The sequence below is a fragment of the Alternaria incomplexa genome, assembly GCF_024043165.1.
Source record: "Alternaria incomplexa strain BMP 0042 chromosome Unknown scaffold_2, whole genome shotgun sequence".
Lineage (NCBI taxonomy): Eukaryota > Fungi > Ascomycota > Dothideomycetes > Pleosporales > Pleosporaceae > Alternaria > Alternaria incomplexa.
In genome coordinates, this window is record NW_026249851.1 from 31,105 (window position 1) to 43,339 (window position 12,235).

At 53.5% G+C, this 12,235-nt stretch overlaps 4 protein-coding genes across 4 annotated transcripts; 3 read left to right on the forward strand and 1 right to left on the reverse strand.

The window, feature by feature from the left end:
- Positions 1-412: 412 nt before the first annotated feature.
- Positions 413-2,683, forward strand: J4E90_001475 (uncharacterized protein; the record flags this gene model as incomplete). Its single annotated transcript, XM_051431063.1, has 3 exons — positions 413-764; positions 855-1,093; positions 1,175-2,683. 3 exons carry the CDS (start codon positions 413-415, stop codon positions 2,681-2,683), a joined length of 2,100 nt encoding a protein of 699 aa, XP_051294197.1.
- Positions 2,684-4,773: 2,090 nt separating this feature from the next.
- Positions 4,774-6,252, forward strand: J4E90_001476 (uncharacterized protein; the record flags this gene model as incomplete). The annotated part of the gene is made up of 2 exons (XM_051431064.1): positions 4,774-4,782; positions 5,020-6,252. The coding sequence occupies 2 exons, from the start codon at positions 4,774-4,776 to the stop codon at positions 6,250-6,252; spliced, it is 1,242 nt and encodes a 413-aa protein (XP_051294198.1).
- Positions 6,253-7,597: 1,345 nt separating this feature from the next.
- J4E90_001477 (uncharacterized protein) lies at positions 7,598-9,725 on the forward strand (the record flags this gene model as incomplete). Its single annotated transcript, XM_051431065.1, has 5 exons — positions 7,598-7,767; positions 7,816-8,266; positions 8,883-8,903; positions 9,146-9,583; positions 9,633-9,725. 5 exons carry the CDS (start codon positions 7,598-7,600, stop codon positions 9,723-9,725), a joined length of 1,173 nt encoding a protein of 390 aa, XP_051294199.1.
- A 390-nt stretch (positions 9,726-10,115) lies between these two features.
- J4E90_001478 (uncharacterized protein) lies at positions 10,116-11,706 on the reverse strand (the record flags this gene model as incomplete). Its single annotated transcript, XM_051431066.1, has 2 exons — positions 10,116-10,902; positions 10,949-11,706. The coding sequence occupies 2 exons, from the start codon at positions 11,704-11,706 to the stop codon at positions 10,116-10,118; spliced, it is 1,545 nt and encodes a 514-aa protein (XP_051294200.1).
- Between the last annotated feature and the right edge of the window lie 529 nt (positions 11,707-12,235).

A 12,235-nucleotide genomic window follows, 5' to 3' on the forward strand; every position in this document is an offset into this window, starting at 1 on the left:
TATCATGTAATACTATAATGCTTTCCGATCTGCATCGTAGTGTCAACGAGCGGCTTTGCTTGGTGATGTTTGTTTGTTAGTCAGATGTTTCTAGTCGATAGCAATGCTGCCATTTTACGGCCACCGAGCCCTGCGACCCCGCATTTCGACGCCCCGCAGCTTTGCGCCATCAACCTTCTCCGCGCGATATCTACGGCTTCTGTCCACCACACATGATCCGCGTATACCGAGGCAGTTATGCAGCTTACATCTCCGCGTTATTGCCGGCGCATTGAGATTCACGATGCGAGCTTGTCTCCAATGCCCGGCGGCGTGCTCAGTCGGCTTCAACAGCACTCGCCCACCTCGCTTCGAAACGCCTGCGACTGACTCTGTTGGTCAAGCAAACAATTGACGAGTAGCCAATCGCATCATGGCAGACTTCACCGATCATCTCAAGCCCGCACACGATGGCACAGCGACCCTCCAAGCCGAACGCGACGGCTCGGGCATTGACGTCCACCAACTCGCACAGCACCTTCTAGGCCGTGATGACTTCCTGAAGCGGCAAGAAAAGGTCCTTCGCGTGTTGAGCAAGGAGAAGCTTTTCAGTAAAGATCAGCAGCTCAATCTGTCGCGACCAGAGCGGTACCACCTTGGCCTAGCAAGAGCGAAAGCCATCCAGCGATTGATGAGACGAGAAGGCTGGGACCATGACGACTACCAGATGGCGGAATACCTGACTGATGAAATGAGCCCATACTTCTTGCATATGAGCATGTTCGGTGAGTCAACGGAAGGTTGCAGCTGAGAAAGATGTCGTGCATAATCGTACCACCGGGGCGCTGGGAGCTGACATGCACCGCATCGCACAGTCACAACGGTACGCGAGCAAGCCTCCGAAGAACAGCAAAAGTATTGGATGCCCAAGATCCTCAACTACGACATCATCGGCTGCTATGCACAAACCGAACTAGGCCATGGGAGTAACGTACGCGGCCTCGAGACCGTCGCAAAGTGGGACCCGATAAAGAAGGATTTTGAGATTCACAGCCCGACTCTTACGGCGAGCAAGTGGTGGAATGGGTCGATGGGGAGGACCGCCACTCATGCAGTACGTATTCAGCCCCTTCTTGTGCGACTGTTCCAGAACTTTATGTCTGCCTTGGGCGTTCGCTAACGTAGCCGCGTATAGATTGTGGTCGCACAATTGCTCTTGCCGAAAACGTCCTCCACAGCCGAAGGATCAGAAAAGGCCGACCGAAAAGACCAGAAGATCGAGTATGCCTCTCACGGGCCGCAAACCTTCATCCTGCAGATTCGGGATGCGAAGACCCATCAACCTTTGCCAGGGATCGCGGTAGGCGATATCGGTCCGAAATACGGGTATGCAAGTATGGATAATGGATATATGCTCTTAGACCACTTCCGAGTACCTAAGTCGGCTATGCTGAGCCGCTATGCGGAGGTTTCGGACGAGACAGGCGCATTCACTCGGACTGGTCATCCGGCTGTCGTATATGGAAGTCTGACGTTCGTACGCGGACAGATCATAATGCATGCAAGGCTAGTCCTTGCGCGAGCTGTTACCGTCGCTGTGCGATACTGCGCTATCAGGCGACAATTTAAAGACCGCGATTCTGCCAACCCTTCAGACGGCGAGATGAAGGTTCTGGACTACCCTACCGTACAGATACGGATCTTGCCGTTGCTTGCGACTACTTTCGCGTTGCATTATACTGGCGAGTATATGTACAAGCTGTACCACAAGTCGAGAGAAAATATCGAGAAAGGCGACTTTGGGCCTTTGGCGGAATTACACAGCGCGAGCTCAGGACTGAAGAGCCTGTGTACGACGCTTGCTGCGGATGGCATCGAGACCTGTCGACGCGCAATGGGCGGCCATGGCTTCGGTGGTGGGAGTGGGCTGGTAGGGCTGAACGGTGACTACCTCTCCAAGCCAACTGTGGAGGGCGACAACTGGATGATTACCCAGCAGGTTGCTGCGTACCTCATCAAGAAGATGTCGAATACGGTCAATGACCCAGATTCACCGGCCAAGGATCCAACGGACAAGCTCTTCCAGTTTTATCTTCGCAACAAAGACCATCGCTTACCTCAGAACGTCTTGGAAGACGGTGTTGTAGATGACCAAGGTATAGTCGACGTGTTCCAGTGGCGTGCGGCTGATCTCTCCTACCGCGCTTATCAAGCACGTGTTGTTGAGAAGAAGCCGTGGACACGTCTGATGATTCAACTTCATAACCTCAGCCGCGCATACTCAGAGCATATTCTTGTCACGAACTTCTACAACAGCCTCACCTCCATAGCTCCGCCTGCATCGCCCGCCCTACGCACATGCTTCCAGCTGTACGCGCTTTACACCCTCGACCAATTCGCCTCCTCATTTACAATGACGGCCGCCGTGCCGCCCGAGTCGGTCTTTGCCTTGCAGGATGGGATCATCGACCTTATGGCCGAATTGAGACCACATGCGGTGAAGCTGGTGGACGCCTGGTCGATACCAGATTGGCTGTTGAACAGTGCGTTGGGCAGAAATGATGGTAGGGTATACGAGGAGCTTTTCGACATGGCGCATCGCAGAAATCCGCTCAACAAGGTAACGTTCAATCCGGACTGGCGCAGCGAGGAGATTGTGTTGGGAAGTGAGGATGGTGGTCGGCACCTGTTGGCGAAGCTATAGCATGAGCGCATCTCGTCGTTGAAAATTACTGTCTGTGCATGTGCGTTGTGTTGACTTCGCTACTCCTGTGGTTTTGGTGCGGACACCTGTCAGATGTTAATGTGGACGAAATTGAAACTCGGGGTAGCGTGAAACAAAGTCTCCTAATGTATGCGATTACCCCTTTATGCTTCCGGCACCGGTGAGAAAACTTCGCAATGTTCAAGACACAAGCGCATTGGCACGTCATAGTAGAGGCGAGCTGTCGAGAGACTTGGGTGAATACTCTGCAATTCATAGTGGTTTCCAAACCTTAAATTCGCGGAGCGGTCCAGTCAATCTTACTAGTCGCCCGTTGGAAGAGGGCCGATTACTGATTGCTGTCAACGCCCAATGACAAGTTGATGTCATGGTTTTAGGCCTCCGAACGCTGGAGCCGTTGGAAATGACATGCCATCTTTCCCTGCTAGACGACCGTTGAAACATTGGCATCGCGTGTTCGCGATGATCGGGTGCGTATCGGGAGTTGTTGGTCGGCGTATTTGAGGCGCTCCGAAAGTAGGCGGCCTGCATCGACCTTGCAGACTAATACTGGAGTCCAGAATAGATTAGGGGATAGATACACCAGAAGGAGTAAGAATCTCGACACTAAGAAGTCTGAATCTTATCTGGCTGTGCCTCGAAACATGCATGGAGTTGAACGCCTCGTCTGGTGTTGCAGCATCGTCGCAGTCGGCAAGCGGGAGGCCGCTGAGCGCCAAGACACCACTAAGTCCTGAGTCAGCAACGAGAGATGCCTGTCGCTTGTGACGCAGTTATGCATCCTACGGCACATCAACCCACTATGCAGCACCGTTTTCCCGAGCACCGGGCCTGACCCCATGCCCTTCGATCTCTGCCACTCAACCTTTATGGTCCATCTTCCGCCAGTCACCGGGCGCTCCATTCCAAGCTCGTAAAAGCGTGGCCTGGGTTTCAGCCTGATCGCCGCTACGCCTTTTCTGGCTCAGGACCCTTCGGATGACCACGCAGCACATTCGCGGACCGGAGAGGAGACATAGTTATTAGACTTGACGTTCTTTGTTCTGTGCAATCGGATGCCCGCGCTAGTGTTTGCTTCGTAGGAACCTTACCTGAGCCTGAACAGCAGCGACTGCGGAGCTTGCCGCCCTTTCGTCTTACCGCCTCATCGCCTCCAGAGCATAAGCATGTCCTATCGTGGCCGACCCAGTAAGGGATGCGAGGCTTGCAGAGCCCGTAAAGTCAAGGTACGCATCTTTTTCTGTCTACTTCTGCGAATTGCCCTGCTCTTCATGCTGCACCACGTGCCGGGCAACGCCGGTCATACGGACAAGGCTGATGCCAGAGTAGTGCGATGAGGGTAGACCCGCTTGCAGTCGATGTAGCAAGGCGGGTCATGAATGCAAGTATCGAGACCAAGCCGACATCCTCTTTCGGAACCAAACGGCATCGGCTGCGCAAAGAGCAGAAGAGTCATGGCGGAAGCGATCAAAGTCAAACCAACGTGCTACCGTTGCCGAAAGTAGCAACGCCTACAGCAACACCTATAATAACACCTATATCAAAACGCCACCAAGCGACGAGTCAACACCACCCCATCTGGATGACACGCGCTCTTCCAGTGGTAGTGTACATTCTCCTGGTGGCTCTGTGGATGACCCGGCTCAAGAATCATCAAGCGTTGCGTCCGCAACCATCGATCTAAGTCGGCTGACTATCACTCCGTCGCTCAATCCGGACTTTCGTAGAAGAGCTTTTGAGCGCTTTGTGTACGACTTTGTGCTGCCCGACTCGCCGAACCGACCAGCCGACCAACCAGATGAAGCCCTGTGGACATTTATCCCGCTCTTGTATCAAGACGCCCCGGAGAACTCATTGATCGCGACAGCGGTTGACGCAGTATCTTACGTCAACTTCGCCAATCGTTATAATGATTCTCATGCGCAGGCACTAGGTGAGGAATGCGTAGGGAGGGCCCTGCCGATGTTGACAAAGGCAATCGCGGACAAGAAGCAGGCAGCCACGAATGTTGCGCTTTGCTCAGTACATCTGATGGGCATCTACGAGGTACGTCCGTTCGGTACAGCTTAATGGTACGCGTAATTCTAACATGATGAACAGAATCTTACCAGCGTGCAGCGGAAAGGCACCTTTTTGGCTCACAACCAAGGCGCAAATGCTATGCTTCAATTGCGGACAGTTGAGGAGTTCTACAGCGACATTATATCAGCCAGACTTTACGAAGTCATCTATGCACATCTGGTAATCGCCGTCACAGATGAACACCTTTTGTCCGCCTATGGCTAACCTTGCGACAGCTATTAGGCAACTTACAGGCAGCAAGACGCCCGCAAATTCCTACGAGAGATGTGGTCAAAGTAGACGAATTACTTCCAAGTCTATACAAGAACTCCAACGCCTTTGTCATTCGTCTAATATGGCGAGCGGCAATGCTACATGCCAGATGGCACGAAACCAAGCAAAGTCAAAACCCACCAACCAACCGCATGGCCTTGCAAGAACTTTTACAGAGCGCGCTCGAACTAGAAAGCGACTACGAAGCTTGGGAGGCAAACGTCACACCGGCATGGAACTATCACATGACACCAAACACACCGGAGGCTCGGTCCACCTACGACACCAAGTTGCAAAAGCTTTTCTTGGGTTGTCCGGGCGCGCCGGAAGAGATTCACATTTACCCGAGCTTGAAGCGCGTCTGGATCTGGGGCTTCTACCGTACGAGCCGCATACTTGTTCTACGTGATCTGCTCGAGATGTTGAATTGGATGTTGAGGTTCCGGGACCCTTGCCTATCTTTCCGTCCTCAAGAAGCCCCGGGTCAGTCTATGCCTACTGCTCTGAGTAATGCAAATCTCCGCATGCATCACTCGGTCGCTACCGCCCGCCTAGTCGAGGTCATCGAGAAGAACTGTTCTTCCATACTTGGCAGCTTTACTGTACCGATAGATACCAAATCTGCCACCGACATATGTGGTATGCGGGGCTATATCTGCATATGGCCCCTGGGTACGATGGATTCAGTACTCAGCTCAGGTCTTGTGCCGGACAGCAATGCAGGCAAGCATCCGCACAGCGCTACTCATCTACCAACACCACCACCAGTCCATTCGCAACCACATCTGGCCACATCCACTTCCAACGCGTCTTCCTCAAGTGAGCCGGCGACGGCCCTGGAATCCTACGAAGCAGCACCGCCATTCTCCGAGCTCCGAAGCATTCGCTCCAAGTCGGAAAGCGACCAATCTCCTGGCGCGAGTCCGCCATCGAACACGCCGGTCTTGGACCAAAACGCAAAGAAGAATCACATCTTCGACCCCAACCCTGCACATCCGTACGATCACCCGCTAGATTTGCCTCATCTGGACCATGGAGTTGAGCCTAGGAGAATAGACATTGCAGCCCGACGGGAATGGATAAACCGGCTGATGTACTACATGGCCACAGAACTGGGACTTAAGAAGGCGCTCTGGTGCCCAGTCATGCAAGGCTACATGCCTACCGTGAAACCCATGGTTGATAAGATACTCAGCCAAGAAAGACGGTTCTAAAAACTCGAACTACGCATTTGGCAACGGAGTATAAGCAACAAGGGCATCTCGTTGGCGTTTTTGAGATTATGTCTTTTGCATTTACGAAGGGAAATATGGGGTTGGATGCACGATTTGGTAACATATTTGTTCACGTACATATATTTCGGTTCGAAGCTGTTTGGATATATACGAAAGTTATGGCTTGTACTTTGGATTATGAGGGTGCTGTCTAGTGAAATGGAGTAAATCGTGAGCTGACTCGGTTAGAATAATCGTCCACGACGACAGCCTTAGGGTCCTGACATTCACGCTTTCGCTTTTGTATCAGTCAGCGACTCATTTCAGCTGCAAATCCGACCCAGAACTCTCACACTCAACGATCAACCGATTTCCACCAGACAAAGCCCTAAGCTCGAGTGCACGCATACACTATGGACCACTTCGCTACTTTACCTGTCGTCCCCGATGGGGCCATCGACGAGCGAGATCTCATGCAAGTCCTGTCTTTTCAACTCTCGTTGCAAAAATTCGATGGCATTACTGACGTGTATATAGCACAGAAGCAAATACCAAGAACTCGCCTTTGCTGCGGCTTCCAGGCGAGTTGCGCAACAGGATCTACGAATACGCTCTCGCCGGCACTTTCATCAAACCGAACCTCCGACGTCAACCTATGTCAAAAAAAGATCGAAGGCGCCCAGCTCGGCGTATCTCGCGTACCGTCTCACTCATTCGAACATGTCGTCAGACCCGGTCCGAGGCTGAGCTTCTCATGTTCTCGCACACAACGTTTAGTATCAATTACCCAGAGATTCATGATTTTCTGGAGCATATTGGGCTTGGAAAGCGAGAACTGATTACATCGATATCGATGATGTTTTCCACGCTTGAGGCACTTGGTCAACACGAGGGGCAATGGTATAAGCTTCCACGACTGAAATACATTTACACAACACTGCCTCTTAATTGCTGCCCGTCACGCTTGCTGAGGTTTCGAGGCTTTGCGACACTAGTAGAGAAGGGCTTGGGAGGTGGAGAGGTCATTTTCCTTCCGTATCCGCCGTTTGGTTCGCGTGGTAAATGGTAGTCAGATGGTAGAGCGGTAGTATATTTGGTAGAAGCCAAGATGAATACTCGAGTCTTGAAGCAGTCTTGCTCCGCTCTCACTTCACCTCGTCCCCTGCCGCGGCCTCATGTAGTTAGCGCCAAATCGCAGTCACCATCACCGTTTGTCCTCATGCAGACCTTGTACTAGCGTCGCGGCCAACATTGACTGACAGCTCCACAACCAACCACTCGCGATCTCGCTCTCATACCTGACATTGAAACACAAAACCGCCGTCGCACCGCCGACACACTGAAGATGCTTCGCCTCTCCGACTTAGGTTCCATGAAACCTCGCGTCTTACCCGCCGACCAAAACGACGATCGCGACGAAGACCTCCGTGACGTCGACGACGTCTTCAACAACGACTACAACGTACAAAGCAACAACAACCCCATCTTACCACAGAAGCAAAACAGAGACAAAATGTAAACCCACCACTCCCCACCCACACCCTCAATCCTAACACCCCCCAGCACCCACACCAACCAAACCCACTCACCTCTCCTCCACCTCCCCGCCGAACTCCGCAACAAGATCTACAAATTCGTCTTCTTAAACACCACCATCAATGTCAACAAGCTCCTCATCAAAAAAGACGTGCTCGGCCGCTACCCCAGCGTCCGCGCCATCCTCTACACCTGCCGCCAGATCTACATCGAAGCCAGCGCCTTATCCTTCACGCTCTGCACATTTGTACCTAGCTACTTCGCGCTAAGATTCTTTGCGTCGTCGAATCTGCCTGCAAGTGGGTTTGGGAGGGTTGAGAGGCTTTGGTTGACAAGGGGGAATGGGCGGGCTATCATCGAGGGACAGCATGAAATGAAGGGTGCATATCTGAAGGAATGGTTTGCTTCACTAAAGCTATTGGAGATAGAAGTTTGGCGCCTAAAGGTCAATTTGACAGATGCGCAGGCAAGAGAGAAGGTGAGGGATGCGTTTGGGCTGCCGGATCTGCATGTTGTGGGGAGGCGCGTGGGTGGGGATGGGGTGGTTATTGTTTAATGGTTTGGACGGGATGGGATTTCAGTGTATGACGGATGATCGGAATTGAGCTTGAAACTTCATGGCTGAATGGCTGTATGTCATGTTTCCAAAGGGGTTCTTGAGCTTTTGAGTAGAGTCGCGTCCGTCGGCGTTTAACCCCGCGCTAACATCTAATCCCCGACCCCACAAGTCTTGCTTACATAACGCACTCGCCCTCTTCCATCACCAAACCGCCTTCCAGAGTCCAGATTTCCAGCCTCATCGCTCATTCCCCCATCCGCATTCGCATTAGCGCTGCAATACCTCCAGCTAATCACCCCGGTCCCAATCCCATACCACCACTCTCGTGTACCCAGGACTTCAACACTGGCTGCAATTGTTGTGTTAAGAAAGAGCGAGGAACCACACACACCACACGCCACACATCCCCACGAAAATGGATATCCGCGTCCTACGCCCATCGGACATTCCGCATGTCCAGCTTGCGAATATTACGAATTTGCCTGAGAACTACTTTTGCAAGTATTACTTGTACCATGCGATGAGTTGGCCGCAGTTGAGCTATGTGGCTGTTGATGTAAGTTTCTTGTGTTTATGTTTGTTTTTGTATTTGGGGAAGACCTGGGAAATGGTGTAAAGAGGAAGGATTAGATGATGAGAATTGCAGTTGTTCGCGAGTGCTGCGCTTGGCTTATTTATGAAATAATGGTTGAGCAACGGGGAGTCGTTTACGTGGAACACGTGACGATCTGCTGTTACTTGTCCTTTCGATATTGGATCACGTATTGATACGTTTTGCACGTTACTAATACCTCTCAGGTATCCCGCCCGCCCAAAACCCCCTACGACCCCCCAAAGATCGTAGGCTACGTCCTCGCCAAGATGGAGGAAGAGCCCACCGACGGTGTCCAACATGGCCACATAACCTCTCTCTCCGTAATGCGGACCCATCGCCGCCTCGGTCTCGCCGAAAAACTGATGCGCCAATCCCAACGCGCCATGGCCGAGACCTTCAACGCGCACTACGTCTCCCTGCACGTCCGCGTCTCCAACAACGCAGCCCTGCATCTCTACCGCGAAACCCTCGGTTTCACCGTCGACAAGATCGAAGCGAAATACTATGCTGATGGTGAGGATGCGTATAGTATGAGGATCGAGCTGGCGGAGCTGAAGGAGCAGTTGAGGGATGAGGAGGAGGAGATTTTTGGGAGTGAGGGCGTGGATGAGGGGGATGCCGTGGGGAGTGAGGGGGTTAAGGTATGTTTATCTGGTAGGAAGGGGGGATGTGTGCTGACAATTGATACAGGAGAAGAAGCCCGCGAAGAAGACAAAGGTCAAGGTGGGTAGGGGGAAGGGTGTTGTGGATCTTGTGGAGAAGAATGAAGCGGCTGCTGCTTAGGAGGCGGGGGTTGCCATTGCTGAGATTTATCAGGGGATACGTCTGGGGATGTGGAGGGGATAAGGGAGGATGTTGAACGGCTCGCACTGGGATTGAGAAGAATGCGGTTGTGTTGGCATTAGTTTATTGGAAGCACATTCGTTGTGCTGTAGAAGAGGGTTCTTACGCTTGCCAGCGTATATCCCTGTCTGGCCTACTCATGCTATGCTATACCATGCCATATGCTACCGTATATTCTAAATTTCCAACTCCATCTCCATGCAAGAAGGAAGTAGCCAACCAAAAGAAGAAGAAAGAAGAAAGGAAAACGCCCATCCGTGTACCTTGTTGGATATCATAAAGTGCCCAGATCATAATGCCCGCCACATAAATCATCATCTTCCCCACCTCCTACATCAACCCTCCCAAAACAACCTTGCCCACACCCCCAACCTCACTCTTGAGCCCCGCTCGACAACTATCCTCAAACTCGCGCACAACTCCCGCAAGAATAATCTTCCTCACCCGCGCATCCGCCTTGTTGAACAAATCACCCACCAAACTGGGTACGCCACCCCCCGCACTCGCCACACTTTCAGGCGTACTGAGCATACTAAGTATCTTGGTGTAGCAATCAATCAAGACATCGCACAGCGTAGCAAACGTGCTGAAGAAATCGGGGTCGAAAGGCAGACTCGGGGTCTGGAGATGCGTGTAGCTTTCATTCGGAAGCAAGGAATCGTCTGTTGTAGGCGGGGAGTCGAAGCCGCCACCCATGCCACCACTCGTTTCCGAACCAGTGAAACTGTTGCTTGGAGTGAGGAGCGGGAAATCGCCATTTGCGCTGCTGGACCGCCGGCCTTTACTGCCCATTGACATGCCCATTCCCATTCCCATGCCCATGTTTGCGCGCTTGAACATCTGGGGGAGGCGGGCGCGGGAGAGGGACGATGGGGTGGAGCCGTCGGCCGGGTGGATGGATTGGTATTGTTCGAATTCTAGGAGCAGGGCGTTGAGGGCTTTGAGGTAGTCGGACGGGGAGTTGGCGTTTAGGTCGAGGATGGTGGGGAGGGAGAAGCCGAGGAGGAGGTAGTGGGTGGCGCGCCGGGCTTGGTTGCGCGTTGTGAAGGAGGGGAGGCGCGTGAGGTCTGTTTTGGAGAAGAGGAGCGTGTTGAACCAGTAGATGCGGCCTTCGTGGCTGGGGGGTGTTAGTTGTAGTGACAATGTAGGAGGAGAGGACTTACGCCTTCCGCAGGTAGTCGAGGGTGGATATGCGCTTGGAGGCGAGCTCGTGGATGTGCTGGAAGACGAGGTTGGGGTTGGAGCCGTTGGGGACGGGGATGGGCGCGGCAGGTGCTAATGTGCGGTTGGACTGCTGGTTTGCCTGGAGGATCTCCTTCTGGGAGGGCGGATGCCGCAGCGGGATGGGGACAGCCATGTTGCCGAAGGGAGTCTTGGGCTTGTCGACGGCGCTGAGGGGGCTCTTCTCGTAGACCTGGGCCTGGGGTTGTTGGACACTGCCACCCTCGGTCTTGACGTTCTCGCTGCTTTTTTGCTTGCTGCGCGAAAAGGTGGATATGGAGAGGGCGGGCCGCGAGGCATTCGTCACACTGGCAGGCACGGGGGCCTTCTCGGGGGAGTAGGTGAGGGCCAGGGTGGCCGAGGGGGTCCTCTTATGCGAGGACGAGGCCGACGCGTTGGTGCGAAGCGAGGCGGACCGTGACCTCCGCAGCGTGGACCCGAGATCGGTGACGGACGAGGCGATGCTGTGCCTGCTGCTGGCGTGCCTGCGTCGTGGTGGCGTCGCTGCGAGTCGGGCGGGAAACTCGTATTGGTCGAGTTGGAGAGGGGGTGTCTTTAGCCCGGGGTTGGCCGCGGGGGTGATGTTGAGTTGGGGCGGCGCGAGGGTCGAGTTTGTTTGCTTGTGTCCTTGTCCCTTGGTCTTGCCGCCGAAAAACGAGGGGCGGCGGGAGAAGAGGCCCTGGCTGGAGTTGTCGGCCATGCTGGTAGCCCATGTGCTTTCCCAGAGGTGTGGGGCTACCGAGCGATCAGGGGCTGTTTCACCACGGACCCTGATGACATTGCCGCATTGCTATACCTACTTGTAAATATACTATGGTCTCTTCGTTAGAATGTAGGTGAGAAGACACGCAGACGGGACTGCACGCTATAAGGTAGATACTGGCGCGCAAAACGAAAACGTGTTTCGACTCGCGGCTACAGCTGATACCGTGAGAACCTATCCCGACGCAGGAACAAGCCGCCCGAGGCCCATCCCTGCCCACCGCCTCTGCCCCTGTCGCCTACTTTGCCATAGCTTCACTGACTATGCCATTTGCCCACGTGCGGCTATCAGCACGTTAGGCTGAATCCAGAGTGGCAGGTGCTGTTTCCAAGCTCCAAGCTTCCAAGCTTTCCAGTCCCGCGGTTCAGACTCGACACCGTCCGACTCTCCCAGACACACCATTACTACCAAGTACCGCTGTACTGTTGTGTGTTGCTGCCAGCCCCGCCAACTACCCCACGTCACG